Source organism: Hoplias malabaricus, chromosome 6 (assembly GCF_029633855.1).
Source record: "Hoplias malabaricus isolate fHopMal1 chromosome 6, fHopMal1.hap1, whole genome shotgun sequence".
Lineage (NCBI taxonomy): Eukaryota > Metazoa > Chordata > Actinopteri > Characiformes > Erythrinidae > Hoplias > Hoplias malabaricus.
The window spans coordinates 38,706,494-38,723,381 of NC_089805.1; the positions used below are offsets into that span (position 1 = coordinate 38,706,494).

Below are 16,888 nucleotides of genomic sequence, written 5' to 3' on the forward strand. Positions count from 1 at the left end.
TATAAAGTAACTGATATGTGGAGGGGAGTGTCTTGTAGGTTCTACAGAAGCTATTACCCAAAGACCCAATGAAGCTCAATATAAATCGAGCTGCAGACCTCCACTTAGAGAACTAAGAGTAAAAGATCTCACAAAAACATTTAAAATAACGATTCCTAAATGTTTCTTGGTTTGTAAGTATGAGGTAAGAAGAACAATTGTAACTGGTGGAGAAGCTTTACATCATGTGAAGGATATTTCTACTTGGAACCATGTCTTCATACTTTCACATCCTTCTTACACACATTGATGGCTTTGAAGAACAATCTACCTGAAGCTTCTAAGGGAACCAAAAGTAGTTATTTCATAGCACCACTTTAAAGAGGCATGCTACAGAGTGTCAGGGAAGAAAAAAACACCTAAGACGTTTAAGAAGAAATGGACTTTTCACAAGAAAGCTTTGGTTCTAAAACACTTTTTCTCATATGTGTGAGTGTTTCTCACCATCACTGTTGATGCACTGTACTTGAGGGTTCTGGGTTCCCGGTCCACATTGCTTGTCATTGTCAGGGACGCACTCCTCCAGTCTCAGCAGCAGCCATTCGTAACAGCTGGGCTCCTCACAGGGTATAGCCTCCGTCAGGGGCGGGCAGTTTCCTGTTCCCCCTGTCGGCTCGTTCAGAATCTTCCTCTTCCTCAACTTAAAACCTGCCAGGTAACAGAGAAACAATCGATCGGTCAATAACACAACTCTGCTCTTTGACACTTGCCTGTGGTCATTTTGACCACACACTGATCTTCAGCCTCAGTTCCAGTGCACAGGCAAGAGGTGATTATATTTTATTTCTTTTCCCTAGCATGGAGAATTCAGTAAATAAATAATAACTATGCAACACTGAGAAGTGTGTCTTCTGTAGAGGAAGCAGACTCCACTTCACTTAAAATATTAGGAAAATGTCATTTCACCAGGGGGAAGCGCTCTGAAAATCATTACATATCAAAGAAGCCACCCAGACACATGCAGCAGTTCCCTGTTAAAGTCTGTTGTGAAACATACAAACTGTCAGAGCTCCTGTGCATATCATAGAAGCAGCACTGTAAAAATCACAGAAGAATGTCAAAAGGAAATCCAGCATTTTTTAACATTTTGGAGCTTATATTTAGGCTCAAGCATATATTTAGGGTTAAAGTTATGGTTAAGCTAGAGATACGTTTAGGGTTAGTGTATATAGATCCACAAATCACAAACCATTTGGAACTCATTATACAAACAAGCCAACAGCAGAGAGCCCAGTCACAACATGAATTCATACATAGAGTCTTCTCTCTGCAAAAGGATGAGGAAACAAGATGCTGTCTCTGAAACAGAGTGTAGTAATCGCAATGCCTTTGTACCCATGCTGTCTCATGAGTCACTGCCTAGAAGTCAGTGCTTTAACATGAAGGTACCTGTAAGCAAATGTAGGGGGGAAAAAAGAAGAAAAGAGAAAGAGACTGTGGCTGGTGCTTGTACACAACTCATTTTTGTGGAATTTTACTGAGTTGTTCATGCAGCCTTAAAAAAATAATAACAAGTGTGTAGAATGGGCTTTTAATTCACATTACTATGGAGCTGTTACAGCTCAGTGTTAACAGTTTAACAATCAACCCTAACCCCGCATTTTGCGGGGTAGAAACACACCTTATTTAATCAGCTTTGTAAGTCTTGAATGTCTGAATGCGTCTGTGAGCTCCGTATACCGTTAGAAAGCGCAGATCCTACCGTTTCTAAAAATAGCGCTCTTATCGCGGTGCTGTGAAGCCTCTGGGAGTAATCCAGTGTGAAAAACCACCTAAAAATCAAGGTGCTCCTTCAAAATTTGTGTGTCATGTTCGTCATGAAAGATTCTAATGATATTCGCTATAATCGGAAATAAAGACGCTGCAAAGGAACAAGAAAGACGGCGTTTACTTTCAGTATCGTTTTGACTCAAATGACGTCATCTCACGCTGTCTCTGGGCAGAAAACTATGAGTCATCAGCAAAAACATATTCCTATTATTGATTTATAGGTTTTCAAGGTTTTTGTAGGTTTCACATCAAATAATAATGCATTAGATCAACAAATATAAATTAAAAAGCTTAAATAATTATTTATTGTGTATTTTTATCTTTAATAGCTATATACATAGGGTTCATAGGGCTACCTCTCGCTGGAGACGCAAGAAAGCAGTGAAAGAGCAGTGGTGGACAAAGTACACAAACCAGGTACTTGAGTAAAAGTACAGACACTCGGTAAAATATTACTCCAATAAAATTCCTCATTGTAAATCCCCACTTTCTGTAAAAGTACAGAAGTATTTACCTTTAAATGTACTTAAGTACTGAATGTAAAGCAATGAGTAGCAACCCTTTATGTGTGAATGAGTGAGTGAATTTAGAATTTTAGAATCACTTTACTGGCCACGGTGCTCACACACAGAGGAATTTGTTCTCTGCATTTAACCCAATCCGTGCAGTGAAACACACACACACACTAGTGAACACTAGGGGGCAGTGAGCACACATACCCAGAGCAGTGGGTGGCCCTAGCCATGGTGCCTGGGGAACGGTAGGGGCTTCGGTGCCTTGCTCAAGTGAACTTCAGTCATGACCTGTCAGTTCTGGGGATCAAACTGGCAACCTTTTAGTAGCAAAGCCCAGTTCCCAAACCACCAGGCCATGGCTGCCCCCGTGAGTGCGTTTTACAAGAAAGTTCCACGAGGTGCTTTACATCGAAAAACATCTGAGCTAAGTTGAGTTTTTTTCCCCCCACTTTAACTGAAGGCATTAAGAGAGAACATTTAGTCCTGTCAGCTGAGGCTTCATGCTCAGAGTGATAATCATCATAGAGCGTTTAACATGGCAGCCCATTAGGCAGAGGAGATGATGGAAATGACTGGAACTGCTGAACATTATTATTTTTATTCCTCACTCATTACTCCAGATCTCCTCTGAGGGGAATAATGTGTTTAGCGGTCTGTAATACAGACGAGACACTGAATAGTGGCTACAGAGACTGGACTGAGAGATGGCCCAAGGTCACCTACAGTTTCCCCCCAACCCCTTTAACTCTGCAGGCCACTGCTCTAATCCCCACTCCTGTTTGGAGCCGATAAGAAGAGCCAGAGGGGGTCAGCGTGACCCGCAGGGCCAGGATAGCCGAGGTGTCCCCTCATCTTTGATTATTTCCGTCCTTGTCTCCCCACTGTCCTTTTTCATTTAACCACACGGTCCACACAGAGCTCAGCGTACTGCGGAAAGGCTGGGGGGGGGTTGGAAGAATGGTGGAAAGGATGGGTGGAAGACTGTGTTTTTATGTATAAAAGGTGAGACACAGTTCTTTGTCTCTTTATCAGCCATCACACTAATACAACAGCTGTCTGGACCCTTTAGGTAGAGAGAGGACCAAGAGCCTCCAAAACCTTAGCAGCTAGAGATGTGCTAAAGCTTCCATTATAGAAATATGGGTTTATTGTGACAAAGGCAACTTTCAAGATTGCTTAGTAAGTCTAAGACTAGAATAATAATAGACCTATGCTCCTAAAATCCTGCCCTACTGTATGCTTACACTGGCAGCGATGACATCAAGCTTCTCGTCCATGTGCAGTAGGAACAAAAAAGGGAAATTAATAAGAGGCACAGTTTACAGTGGCTGAGTACAGCCGGGACCAACATGCTTGGTTATTGCCACATTGCCTTGCTTCTAATTTAATTTAAACTCCTATTATATTTGTCTCGTCGCAGACTCTGCTCACTTCGCATCACCAAGGTTCGCTCTGACCCCTGTCACTGGAAATCAATGGCTCTCAGTGGAAATGAATGAGTAGTGACCGCTTTGTGCATTACGTCATTGCAGTTAGGGTTAGAATAAATGCTAATTAATAATAATTTTTTAAAAATAAATAATACATTCATTTATTCATCATTCATTGTCTGAAACCACTTATCCAATTCAGGGTTACAGTGGGTCCGGAGCCTTCCCGGAATCACTGGGCACAAGGTGGGAACACACCCTGGAGGGGGCGCCAGTCCTTTGTAGGGCAACACACTCACACCTACAGACACTTTTGAGTCACCAATCATGTGTTTTTGGACTGTGGGAGGAAACCGGAGCACCCGGAGGAAACCCACGCAGACACAGGGAGAACACACCACACTCCTCACAGACAGTCACCCAGAGGAAACCCACGCAGACACAGAGAGAACACACCACACTCCTCACAGACATTCACCCGGAGGAAACCCACACAGACACAGGGAGAACACACCACACTCCACACAGACAGTCACCCGGAGGAAACCCACACAGACACAGGGAGAACACACCACACTCCTCACAGACAGTCACCCGGAGGAAACCCACACAGACACAAGGAGAACACACCACACTCCTCACAGACAGTCACCTGGAGGAAACCCACACAGATACAGAGAGAACACACCACACTCCTCACAGACAGTCACCCGGAGGAAACCCACACAGACACAGGGAGAACACACCACACTCCTCACAGACAGTCACCCGGAGGAAACCCACACAGACACAAGTAGAACACACCACACTCCTCACAGACAGTCACCCGGAGGAAACCCACGCAGACACAGGGAGAACACACCACACTCCTCACAGACAGTCACCCGGAGGAAACCCACACAGACACAGGGAGAACACACCACACTCCTCACAGACAGTCACCCGGAGGAAACCCACACAGACACAGGGAGAACACACCACACTCCTCACAGACAGTCACCCGGAGGAAACCCACACAGACACAAGGAGAACACACCACACTCCTCACAGACAGTCACCTGGAGGAAACCCACACAGATACAGAGAGAACACACCACACTCCTCACAGACAGTCACCCAGAGCGGGAATCAAACCCAAAACCCCCAGTTCCCTGGAGCTGTGTGACTGTGACACTACCTGCTGCGCCAATGTGTCACCCTAAATAATACATATTTAATAAATTTAATTAACCTGCTCTTCTAGCTTTTACTGCAAATTAAAGTGGTGTATTGGAAAATATGACAATTGGTGACATTATTTTAATAATATCCTAATCATCACCTTTCACACACACACACACACATACACACACACACACACACATACACACACACACACACTAAAAAAACCAAGATCCTACTCTAGAACCAAGATGTTCTACTCTAAATGCATTTATTTTGACCTAAATTAATTGTGTTTGGTTCAACCATTTGTCTTCTGTATCTGCTTCGTCCTGTTCAGGGCCACAGTGAGTCAGGAGCCTAATCACTGGGAGCAAGGCAGGAACACACCCTGGATGAGGCACCAGTCCATCACAGGGCACCACACACACACTTGTTGACAATTTCGCAAGTATTTTTGCCAACGTTTCTGCCTTTGTCCAAATTTGCCACTGTTGCCGAATACTGGACTTCAAGTCAAAGGGAACAGAGCTAACTTCTCGTCTGTAATATCTACTGCTCAAGTCGAGCGGAGCAGAAATGCACACTTCAGGGAACTGATCCCAACGCTGATGTATTTTAGCCGTAAGATCACAGAGCGTTGATACTTATATGAGACGTAAAAAAAAAAAGACAAAGTACCCTGCGTGACTCTTAGCCCACGGCTTCCTGGGTAATGAATGCATATCCGGACGGGAGCACCGGAGCATGCTGACAGACGTGTGTGCGCTGTACAGTAAAGCAGCGTGGGCGTGGAAGAAAGACAACGAGCGATATGGATACAGAGAGAATCCATCATTAAGATACATGAGGGAGAATTTCTTCCCGTTCTATCCATTTGAGTCGCTTCATTAGGGCAGAGTCAATATGCATTAAGTATGGCACACAGGTCGCTGTCCCAGCAGTAATTAACGAGGGAGGCAGGCAGCGAGGCAGTCTCTCTGCTGGAATAGAACCAAATGTCAGCAGAAGTCATGAGGAGCAAACGTCAAAGCGCTGCTGTATTTTTTTCTCACCTCAGACAGCGGCTCTTTCTCCATAAAGGACACAAAAGAGGAAAAGCCCAGTTTCTGATTTTTTTTTTTCCCGAGCCCTTTGACCCCCAACTACTTTATCTTGCACGCTCCCTGTCATCAGTTCTTTCATTTTTTCGTCCACAGTCTCCTCTCCCTCCCCCTCTCGCCGGTAAGCTTTAGTGAAAATGCATTCTATCTCCCAGCAGCTGCTGATAAGCTCTCAGTGTTGGTGCTGATGGAGAAACAAAAGGTGAGGCAGTCAGAGCTCAGAGGTGAACAAGCTCATCACACACAACATGGTTAATGTTTAAAGTGAATTTCAGGGAATCAGACAGGTGAAATTAGTTTGTGAATGCCTCAAACAGGTCGAGACCATCCTTTCTAACTCAAACATATAATTAGTAGGTAACTGTGGAACTAGCCTCAGAGTGGTATCCTGAAAAACCTTTCTCTCATTATTTAGTTTACTATTTCATTTGAACACAAACTGGCCATCACATTGTGTCAAAACATAATAATGAATGGAGCAGGACTTTTTCCTTCTACTTACGAGATTAATGTTTTTCTTATGACAGTGAGGAAAAGCTGTTTTTGCTCTGAGAGCTCCTTCTGTTCATTTTACAAAATCAAACCAAATGTGTAGGCCTCAAAACTATGACTTAAATCAGCATCAGACCGAAACTCATTCATTCATCCATTGTCTGTAAGCGCTTATTCAGTTCAGGGTCACGGTGGGTCCGGAGCCTAATCACAGGGCACAAGGTGTGAACACACCCTGGAGGGGGCGCAACTCCTTCACAGAGCGACACACACACACATACACACACAAACACATTCACTCACACTTCGCCAATCCACCTACCAACATGTGTTTTTGGACCATAGAAGGAAACCGGAGCACCTGGAGGAAACACAGACACAGGGAGAACTCCTCACAGACAGTCACCCAGAGAAAACCCACACAGACACAGGGAGAACACACCACACTCCTCACAGACAGTCACCCGGAGGAAACCCACGCGGACACAGGGAAAACACACCACACTCCTCACAGACAGTCACCCAGAGGAAACCCACGCAGACACAGGGAGAACACACCACACTCCTCACAGACAGTCACCCGGCGGAAACCCAAGCGGACACAGGGAGAACACACCACACTCCTCACAGACAGTCACCTGGAGGAAACCCACGCAGACACAGAGAGAACACATTACACTCCTCACAGACAGTCACCCGGAGGAAACCCACGCAGACACAGGGAGAACACACCACACTCCTCACAGACAGTCACCCAGAGGAAACCCACGCAGACACAGGGAGAACACACCACACTCCTCACAGACAGTCACCTGGAGGAAACCCACGCAGACACAGAGAGAACACATCACACTCCTCACAAACAGTCACCCAGAGGAAACCCACGCAGACACAGGGAGAACACACCACACTCCTCACAGACAGTCACCCGGAGGAAACCCACACAGACACAGAGAGAACACACCACGCTCCTCACAGACAGTCACCCGGAGGAAACCCACGCAGACACAGGGAGAACACACCGCACTCCTCACAGACAGTCACCCGGAGGAAACCCAAACGGACACAGGGAGAACACACCACACACCTCACAGACAGTCACCCGGAGCGGGACTCAAACCCACAACCCTAGGAGCCCGGAACTGTGTGACATTGACACTACCTGCTGCACCATCACGCCTCACTAGACTGAAACTGGTGTTGCTTAAACAACCAAAGGTTTGATTTACATGAAAGCATGCTGTAATATTTATGAATATATTTTTGCAGTCTGGAGGACTGGATTATTTCGGCTGTGCTGGACTACTGCACTAAAACATCAATAAATCCGATTCCTTTATTTTACTGCATTTACAATGGAAGGTGATTTCTCGACATTTATAGATACATGTATTCTCCACTTGTGTTATGTTATTTACATATCAGTATAGGCAGATAAGTACAGGTAAATGATCAGATTGCCATCAGCCCTCAATTCTCACATCAGTGCGTCCTCGTTTATAATAACAGGTTTCTGCAAAGATCTCACTGATATAGCCTAATGTTTATTAACTCAACCATCAACTTCCTTTAATTTCCCCTGGGGATCAATAAAGTATCTATCTATCTATCTATCTATCTATCATCTATCTATCAGCATGCAGTGGTATGGGGCTAAGGTGGAACTGCTCAGCGTGAAATGGTCAGTAATTAATGAAATTACGGTGGCATCTGTTCACCTTTCTTGGAGCTCTGGTCCTGACAGTTCTCAAAGGTGCAGGGTCCCCAGGCGCTCCACGAAGACACCTCACACTCTACGGGACACGGGATGTGGCAGAGCTGAGTGGTGTTGGGAGGAACTCCTAAACACAGGTCACTGGTCACTGGTCGTGAAGCTGTGGAGAAAAACAATCCACATGTAAAATTTTAACAAGAAGCTATGGTAGTGAGAGTGTAGTTTGTGAACACTACTTTCTAATGGACTTGGAGACATACAGCTGTACATTTGTAAGACTGATAAATACACCCCTGTAAAGGGCAGATGACTGTTAGAGTAAGCATCAGTTCAGAAAAATTAATATAACTATAGAGAAAAAATTAAGGGAAACAATTCTATGATGTATACTAGCATGTTAGCACTACGCTACCACCACTCATTCATTATCTGTAACCGCTTATTCAGTACAGGGTCGCGGTGGGTCCAGAGCCTTCCTGGAATCATTGGGCACAAGGCAGGAATACACCCTGGAGGGGGTGCCAGTCCTTCACAGGGCAACATGCATTCACACACACATTCACTCACACACTCACACCTACGGACACTTTTGAGTCACCAATCCACCTACCAACCTGAGTGTTTGGACTGTGGGAGGAAACCTGGGCACATGGAGGAAACCCACGCGGACACAGGGAGAACACACCAACTCCTCACAGACAGTCACCCGGAGCGGGACTTGAACCCACAACCTCCAGGTCCCTGGAGCTGTGTGACTGCAACACTACCTGCTGCGCCACTGTCACTGTCACCAGTTCACATTAATTTTTTGAGTCCGTCTAGGTAGGAACCAACATATGAACCTCGTATGCAACTGTTTACACTGACAGGCCAAGCGAATATCTGCTGTCAATTGCATATTTTATTAGTGCTTACTCTAATGTGTTAGGCCTTCAGTCCAATTCTAGAGAGTCTAACCAATAGTGGAGCTTGTGTGGGAGAATCTACTAGCACTCAAAGAGAAATAAATACTGGTCTCTGTACATTTTTAAAAATGGGAACCTTTGGTTTTGGATTAAACTTTACAGTAAAAAAAACTACTGCACTAGCTGAAGAGTTTTAATACAAACATGAACATCTGAAATTCATAAAACACAATTAACCCCCCTCTCTAAAGACATACAATTCCTTGAGGATGGCCCTCTGTTAAAGAAGACGTATAAGAAGTGAAGAAAATACAACGAGGAAACACAGAGAGAAGGCAGGTGTGCAGTTCATGGGGTTTTGCTCCTCACAGCCCAGTGGAATTAAACACACAGAAAAGCATGAAGTCAGCCAGGCTTCAAACATTTTTTTTAATTTTAATACCCAGATGTACCCCTAATTTCTAAACATCCGCTGGGTGCATGGGTGTGTGTTTATCTTTCATGCCTGTCCCCCTGCGTGTCTCAGTGTGTATGTGTGTGTGTGGAGTGTACAGAGTGGTAGGTGACTTTCTGCAAGGTCACAGCACTGATGGATCTGCCACCAGTGCCCCGTGACAGATCCTCACTTCATTCACATGCAAATTGCTCTGTGTAGCTAAAAGGTGCAAGCTTTGATGGAGGCGATCCTTAAAATGTGCATACATGTGTGTGTGTCAGAGAGGGGGAGACAGAGAGAGAGAGAGAATGTGTAGATTTTGGAGTATTGTGAGTGGGTAAGGATGTGTGAAATGGGTTTACTGGTCGATTATCAATTTCTAACCAACTGTGAAATAAATATCTTGGCTGCTATAAACATGTTCATACAGCTATTTAAAGAGACGGATATTCCAAGTGTGTCTAAATGAATTTAAAATGTGATTCTGAATGAACCATCAAGTCTAATTGAATAAACCTAACTCTGCTGATAATAAAGGGGCAAAGACACGGACGGCGTGTGCTAAGACCAACTAATTTACACTCGTAAAAATTAAGGCTAATGGATATTGTCTTGAATGTACCTTTAATTGGTATTGAACATTCACAGTGTGTGTGAAACATCTTTAAATTGCCATCTACTGAATGGTTCATTAGGGAACCGAAAGTATTTCTTCAATGGCATCATGCCAAGGAGCACTGGCAGCACTTTCTATTAATGCAAAGTTTGTAAACACATTCCCATCCCATTAGAATACATTCAAATGGCATTATAAACGTAGATATTGATATTTATTACAACTGCATTGCGACTGGTAGCAAATGTTTATAAATTGTAAGCAGTGGTCGTCAGATGCTGTTACAGCAGAACAAACCCGTAAAATTATAATTATTATTATTATGACTTATAAATTTGCTTATTAGAATGCTCATTACCTGGAGTGGAAAATATCTTCAAGGAAATGTTTTAAAAACTCCATTTTTGTGACTTTAGTTTATGGCACTTTGTAAAAAAATCTCATGATGAATTGACCAATAGAAATGCTCCAAAATGACTTGGAATAAAATCTGTTTAGATTAATTCCACTGAGAATTTAAGCTATAATTTCACAATCGAAATAAAGCCTGAAGCTTTAAATGTCAGTGTTGAAAACTTACAATGCCATTAGCTTGGTGCTAATTGCCATTAGATCTGTGTCAACAAGAAAGCTTGGTGCTAACTTGTCACTGTAAATCCAGAAGAGATGCTAGCAGAAAGGTGCATTAAGGTAGTCTTGATGACAATGCAAGGCTACATACAATGTGAAGAAAAATTTTAGAAATGTTGAAAGGAATGCAAAGAGGTGATGGCTTGCTACTAATTGCCCTTCACTCTCTACTGATCTCGCTCCACAGTATCTTACTGCTCAGTATGGAGTCTGGAGGGTGTGTGAGGGGGGGTGGGGGGGGTGGGGGGGGGGGTTTAGAGGAGGAGACCATGTGGGTTTATGGAGTGGAGTTTTTTGGCACTCAAAGTGTCACATCAGGAACACTACTTACAAAACACTGAATAATGCGTAGTTAGAATAAACACTGATAGACACTGTATTTAAAGCTGTGTTTATAATACATTACAAATTCATTCAAGATTTTTACTGATGTTGTAGTCAGGAAATTTCATCAGAATCTTTTAAGAGTATTTCTGGCTCGGATTCATTTTGGTAGAAAGATGTCTTCCATATCAATCCTTCACAATCATGTGACAAAGACATTCCGATGGACACACACTCATCTCTGGCCCTGTCTCAGTGTAAAACTTCCCTCCTCACCTTTTCATTAACCCAGCCTGATTAATGACTATCTCCTTGCAGCTTGACCTTGTTCAGGTGGCACGTTGCTCATGCTTGGGCCAGATGGTTCACACTTGGCCCACCCTTGGGTTCCCCAGCCTAATTACAGCACCGGTATCCCATCAGCCCCCTCGCCAACGTTCACTAGCTGCCAGGCACCAGCCCCTTCGCTGGATCATCATCATCATCACCATCAATAACTCCACACAACCCACAAAGAAGAAGTGCAACAAAGCCATCACACACACAATAGTGTAGGCCCACGACATGGTGCCACGCCGATTACAGTCAGGACGGAAACGCAGGCAGGGTGGAACTAATGATCAGCAGCGGTGCTGTTGCTCAAACGCTGCTGTGTCTTCCTCGCACTCTGGCTCCCCGCGACCGCGGCGTGCTAATGGATAAAGACGGAGACAGCAGCTGCTTTTCCTCCGTAGTCTGAGAATCCCAAAACCCCCGCTGAGAGAGGAAATCAAGTCAGGGTACAGAGGAGGCACGAATAAACAGAAGAATAGGAAGCTGGATGAGATGCTGCTTTCATTGGCAGGGCAAAACACAGTGAGCTGCCCTTTTATTTATTTATTTATTTTTTTAATGTAAAATGCACAATTGTGTTGCAGCACCGGTTTTGGCATTCATAACTTAGCTCAGCCATAATCCCCCAGTGATTGAAACAGATTCCGGCTTTCAAACAAAGCTTGCACATTCCTATGGTAATGACACATATGGGGACCTCAACTATCCGTATTACTGAGCTTACTGCATGCTTAATGTTGCAGAGGGACGCGTCAGGGAAGGAAATGTGGCTGGCCACCAGCAAGCCTTTCTGTAGGATTTATACATCATCCCTGAAAGCAATGACCAGATTAAATTAGCATAAAACACACTGTGCTTGTTCTTATGCAGGGCTGTCCTAATTGCCTTGCATTAATACCAATATCTGTGAATAATGCAAAGCACCACTAGTACATAAGCCAAGCATTGTCAGCTATATTCAGGGCACTGCTTCCAATCGACTTAAAATTCCAGCAGATTAAAAGCACCTGAATGATTTTATATTCTTTATATACGCACACAGAAGAACACTGCAGCATTTTCTCTTTTATTGTATACCTTTTGTATATTCTGTTACTGTCCTGGGTTCTCTTTGCCTTGTGTGGTTTTGCTTTCTGCTTCAGTTCATACCTTGTTTGTGCATTTCTTTGTTCTTGTAATAAACAGGGCATCTCTGCAGTTACTTCCATCTCCCTTTTCCGTGACCCATCCGCCCAGTGATTATACATCAGTCCATTGGTAACTGACAAACACTAATAGAATCTGCTAATTTTGTTTATCATTTGGAAAAACATTAAATACATCAGTAACTACTTTTATTCAAAACAAAAATCAAATCCAAAAACCACAAAGAAAAAAAAAAGAAAAAAATCCTGCCAACACTGTCCGGTGTCTACTGAGGAACGACTAGAGGACGACCAACACAAACTGTGAAGCAAAAGATCAGCTACAGTGTCTTATTTATATCTACAAGGTGGACCAACAAGGGAGGTGTGTCTAACAGAGTGGACAGTGAGTGGACACAGTTTAAAAACTCCAGCAGCACCTGCAGTGTCTGATCCATTTGACCCAAATCATACCTGCTCTATGGGGGTGGGGGGGGGGGTGAAATATACAGAGCAACAAATGGACTATAGTCTGTACTTATAAAACTAAAATGTGCTCCTGTATAATCAGTGGAACTCAGAGAATAGACAGTGGTCGATCTGTGTAAGTGTATAATGGTATACATATTTATGTGTGTGTGTGTGTGTGTGTGTGTGTGTGTGTCTGTGCGTGTACATATGTACTGGTGCCGGTGCCAAGGCGCCACCAGTGTTCCCGCAGCCCCTGCCAGGACCAGCTCATACACTGCAGAGCATGGAGGCATTTTTTCCAGGTTTGTTTGATTTGGGTGTGTTCTTGTCTCTGTGGAGGGGCGGGCTGTTCGGGAGCAGCTGTGTCCATCTGAATAAGTTCTGTGAGAGGTCGCCAGTTCAACACTCAGAGCAGATGGCAGGGGACATTCAGTGTCAGACTGTGGAAGAGTGCGGGCATGCCACCAGCTTTAGTGCCCAGCATGGGGTTACCCTCAGTTCCCCAGCCGTGTCACATCACAATTAATGACTGTGTGTGTCTCTGTTTGTGTGTTTTATCAGTTTTGGTGGCATTAACTTAGTAAACTGCTACAGTACCAAAATACTGACTGCATTAATATGCACTTCTTCCTCTCGTTTCACATCCACTCATTCTACATCCCATAATCTAATGAATGAATCTCCATGGCACCCAGGTCATATAATTGATGAAGAGGTACTAAACCATTGAATACGACTGTGGAATAAGTAAATCATTTTTGAATCTGTAAAAGCTGAACTGGAAAGAAACTGATGTTAAAACCAAAGTACTCCTTTAAGCGTTTCCATTTCGCTTTTCGATCTTGACTTAGATGCGAGTTGAGACTGTCAGGCTGTTGCAGTCCTGAAGTGCAATGCGGTGCTAAATAAATGAAGGGAATGCAGAGCTCCAGCAGCCAGGTCAGTCCACCTGCCTGTCAGCCCCTGTCCACTGCAGCAGCAGCAGAAACACCAGACTCTGATGCTTTCCAACTGGGTTAAAGGGGAAACAGAAAGCAGTTCTAAGCAGAATTTTTTAAGCTGATGCTACTTTATGTGAAAACACAATTACACATTGTACCTGTGTCCGTCAGAGTTATATATAGCTTAAATGTTAAATGCTGTGCTGTTCCTGACTCTGAGGATGTATCACTGCAGCTTTTCATAAGATCTAACCTTCCAAAAACAACAGGCTGAAGAATTCCAGTCTCAATTTAAAGGTTTGTTTCATACATTTCAGCACAGATTCCTTTCTGTTCTTAAACAACCTTAAAAACCACATTTGGGTGAGTGTGAGAGTTAAGGACACCTTTGTGGGATGCCCTCACGGTCCACCGCTGACCTGCGGGCCACCGTTAGAACAGCCCTGATTTAGAGAGAACAGGTTTTGCTTGTCTGTGGTCTGCAGCCAGGAATCTAGGTTACCTTCTTTGCTTTTGAGGGAGCTCAGGTTGGATGGAGGCTCGGAGGAGGCTTGAATGCAGTACACCTCTCTACTCTGCATCCCTCCTCCACAGAGTCCGGTCTGGTTACCACGCCGACGGTCCTGCTGACTTAGAAGTGTGTCCACTCTACATTCGCTCCACTCTGTAGCCCTCCAGGTATACCTGCAGGTAGAGCGATAGAGAGAGATGGATAGAGAGAATAGAGACAGAATTCTAATTTAACATTTAATCTTTATCCCTGCAGTACGCTCCACAGAGTAAAAGAGAAACCTGAGCTTATATTGCCTCCTACTCCACAGCGGTGTGCTCTATAAAGTGGAGCTAAGAAAGAAGTCCCTTCTCTAATGGAGTAACGCCAGGCCAAGCTTGAACCAGTCTGTGTTGAGGTCACAGTCTTATTGAGCGTGATCAGATCTGACGGCGGGGGCTATAACCTTCTGATTTATCATATCAGCACAGCATGAGTCAAACAGAGGAATCACAAACAAACGAGGGACCCGTATCCTTCCACAGAGGCAGAATTACGCAGAGAGACCGCCCGGCTCATTTTTAATGGGGCTAATTTTATTGTGCGCACTTTGATATTTTATGCTCGGATGAGCCGCACATATTTTTCATCACAATCATTTGTTGGTGCCTGGGGAGACTCGCCTGCAGCGCTGAAAACCTCTAAGTAGATTATTACAGAGCAAAGGGAGAACAACATATAAAAAACAAAAACTTTGCCATCAGTCACCCTAGTTCATTAATTCAGGGTGAAAAAAAACAAAGACATCCCAGAAATCCACAAAACAAAATGATTTTCGTTTTTATCTCGCCTCTGTTTGTCATTAATGTTAATGTCATTCTTTTGAAATGAAGTTGTGATGACAAAGAGAATGTGAGCAGTAATGCGTGAGAAGGAGGAGGAGGAGGACTTTAGAGGTTAGAGGGGCTTTAAAGGCCATCTGAACTGTAGTCCCTTCATGACCCCTACAGATGTGACACGGAGTAAGTGGGTGAGAGAAACACTGACTGTCTGTGTGGATGTGAAAGGTCTTATAGTCGTCCAAAAAAGTAGTAACAGTTGTTATACTCATGTGGTCTCTCACTTATAAGCAAAAGCAATGGAGAATAGATGTGAATCAGTTATATACGGCACTGTAAATGTTGCTGACCTGTGCACTAATAAATCTGTCTGACCACAGCGGGGGATACTACTACTACTACTAATAGGCTTCACATAAAAGAGAAAAAGAAGAATCATTTGAAGTGACTACTGTGCCCTGACTAATTGTGACTATTAGAGCACGGCCTTCAGTTTGGGCCATGAATGTCTCAGTGACTCAGAAACAGAACTGCTTCTGTTCTCCACTTACAACCACTGACAACACTTTGTATTCACAGCCATGTAACTTCTAGAAGACCTAGAGAAAGGCTTTTCCTTTCAAAATTGGCCCCACCCACTGGAAATCAAATTAGAATAGGTTGATTCCACAGTCACTTCCTGTGTTCGAAGTTCATTTCCAGTGTCAACCAGAGAACAATGGGTTCCTCACTACTTTTGCCCTTGGCTTGTTCAAAGGAGGTTTTAGACCAAAGATATTTGGACCAAGATATTTGCAAAGCTGCTTTGTCACAGCTTTTTTTTTTTTTTGTGAAAAACACTATATAAATAAACGTGGACTGACTGGTTAATCTCATGTGTAAGGACATCTGTCCAGCTCCTGAAGGCCTGGCCAATATGAGCACACATTTAGTTGTGTTTACCTAAATATTGTGGGGGATAAAACCTAACTTACCAATGTTTCTTTGGATAAAGTCTTAACTTTTATTTGTTTTATTTGTTTATGTTTGTGCATATGTAAGTTTTTAAGTCTTTTCTCTATTGTTTTATTGTGTTACTGTTTTTTTCCTATTTCTTGTCCAATGCTCAATATTGTGTGCTGCTGTAACAAGTGAATTTTCCCGATGTGGGATCAATAAAGTCAACACTAATTAAGTTGTCATTTTACTGTAATCTATTTAGAAACCAGTGCCATTTTTGTTTTATTATTCTTTACACTGTTATCCCTAACACTTCAGTTTCCTTCAATATCAGGAAAGGTCCATCCATCTGATACTTGACTCAATCATTCATCTTCTGTAACCACTTCATTATGTTCAGGGTCGTAGTGGGTCTAGAGCCTACCCACAATCAACGGGCGCATGGCAGGAACACACCATCACACACTCACCCAGTCTCTCACTCACACACTTGAGGGCAGTTTGGCACAGCTATTCCAGCCAACAATGTGTTTTTCCTGATCAGTAACATTACCTATAGCACCACTATGCCTCCATATGTAATAAACTCAGTTTCAGTTTTACTAAATCAATAATT

General features: G+C 43.5%; 1 protein-coding gene across 1 annotated transcript in view; it reads right to left on the reverse strand.

Annotated features, from left to right (window-relative positions):
* Positions 1–16,888, reverse strand: part of thsd7aa (thrombospondin, type I, domain containing 7Aa) — a 151,542-nt gene that overhangs the window by 62,043 nt on the left and 72,611 nt on the right. Inside the window, exons 4-6 of the mRNA XM_066675314.1 lie at positions 14,507–14,688; positions 8,229–8,384; positions 484–687 (exon numbers count right to left, since the gene is read on the reverse strand). Coding sequence (XP_066531411.1) covers positions 484–687; positions 8,229–8,384; positions 14,507–14,688 — 542 coding nt within the window. The remainder of the gene's footprint in view (positions 1–483; positions 688–8,228; positions 8,385–14,506; positions 14,689–16,888) is intronic.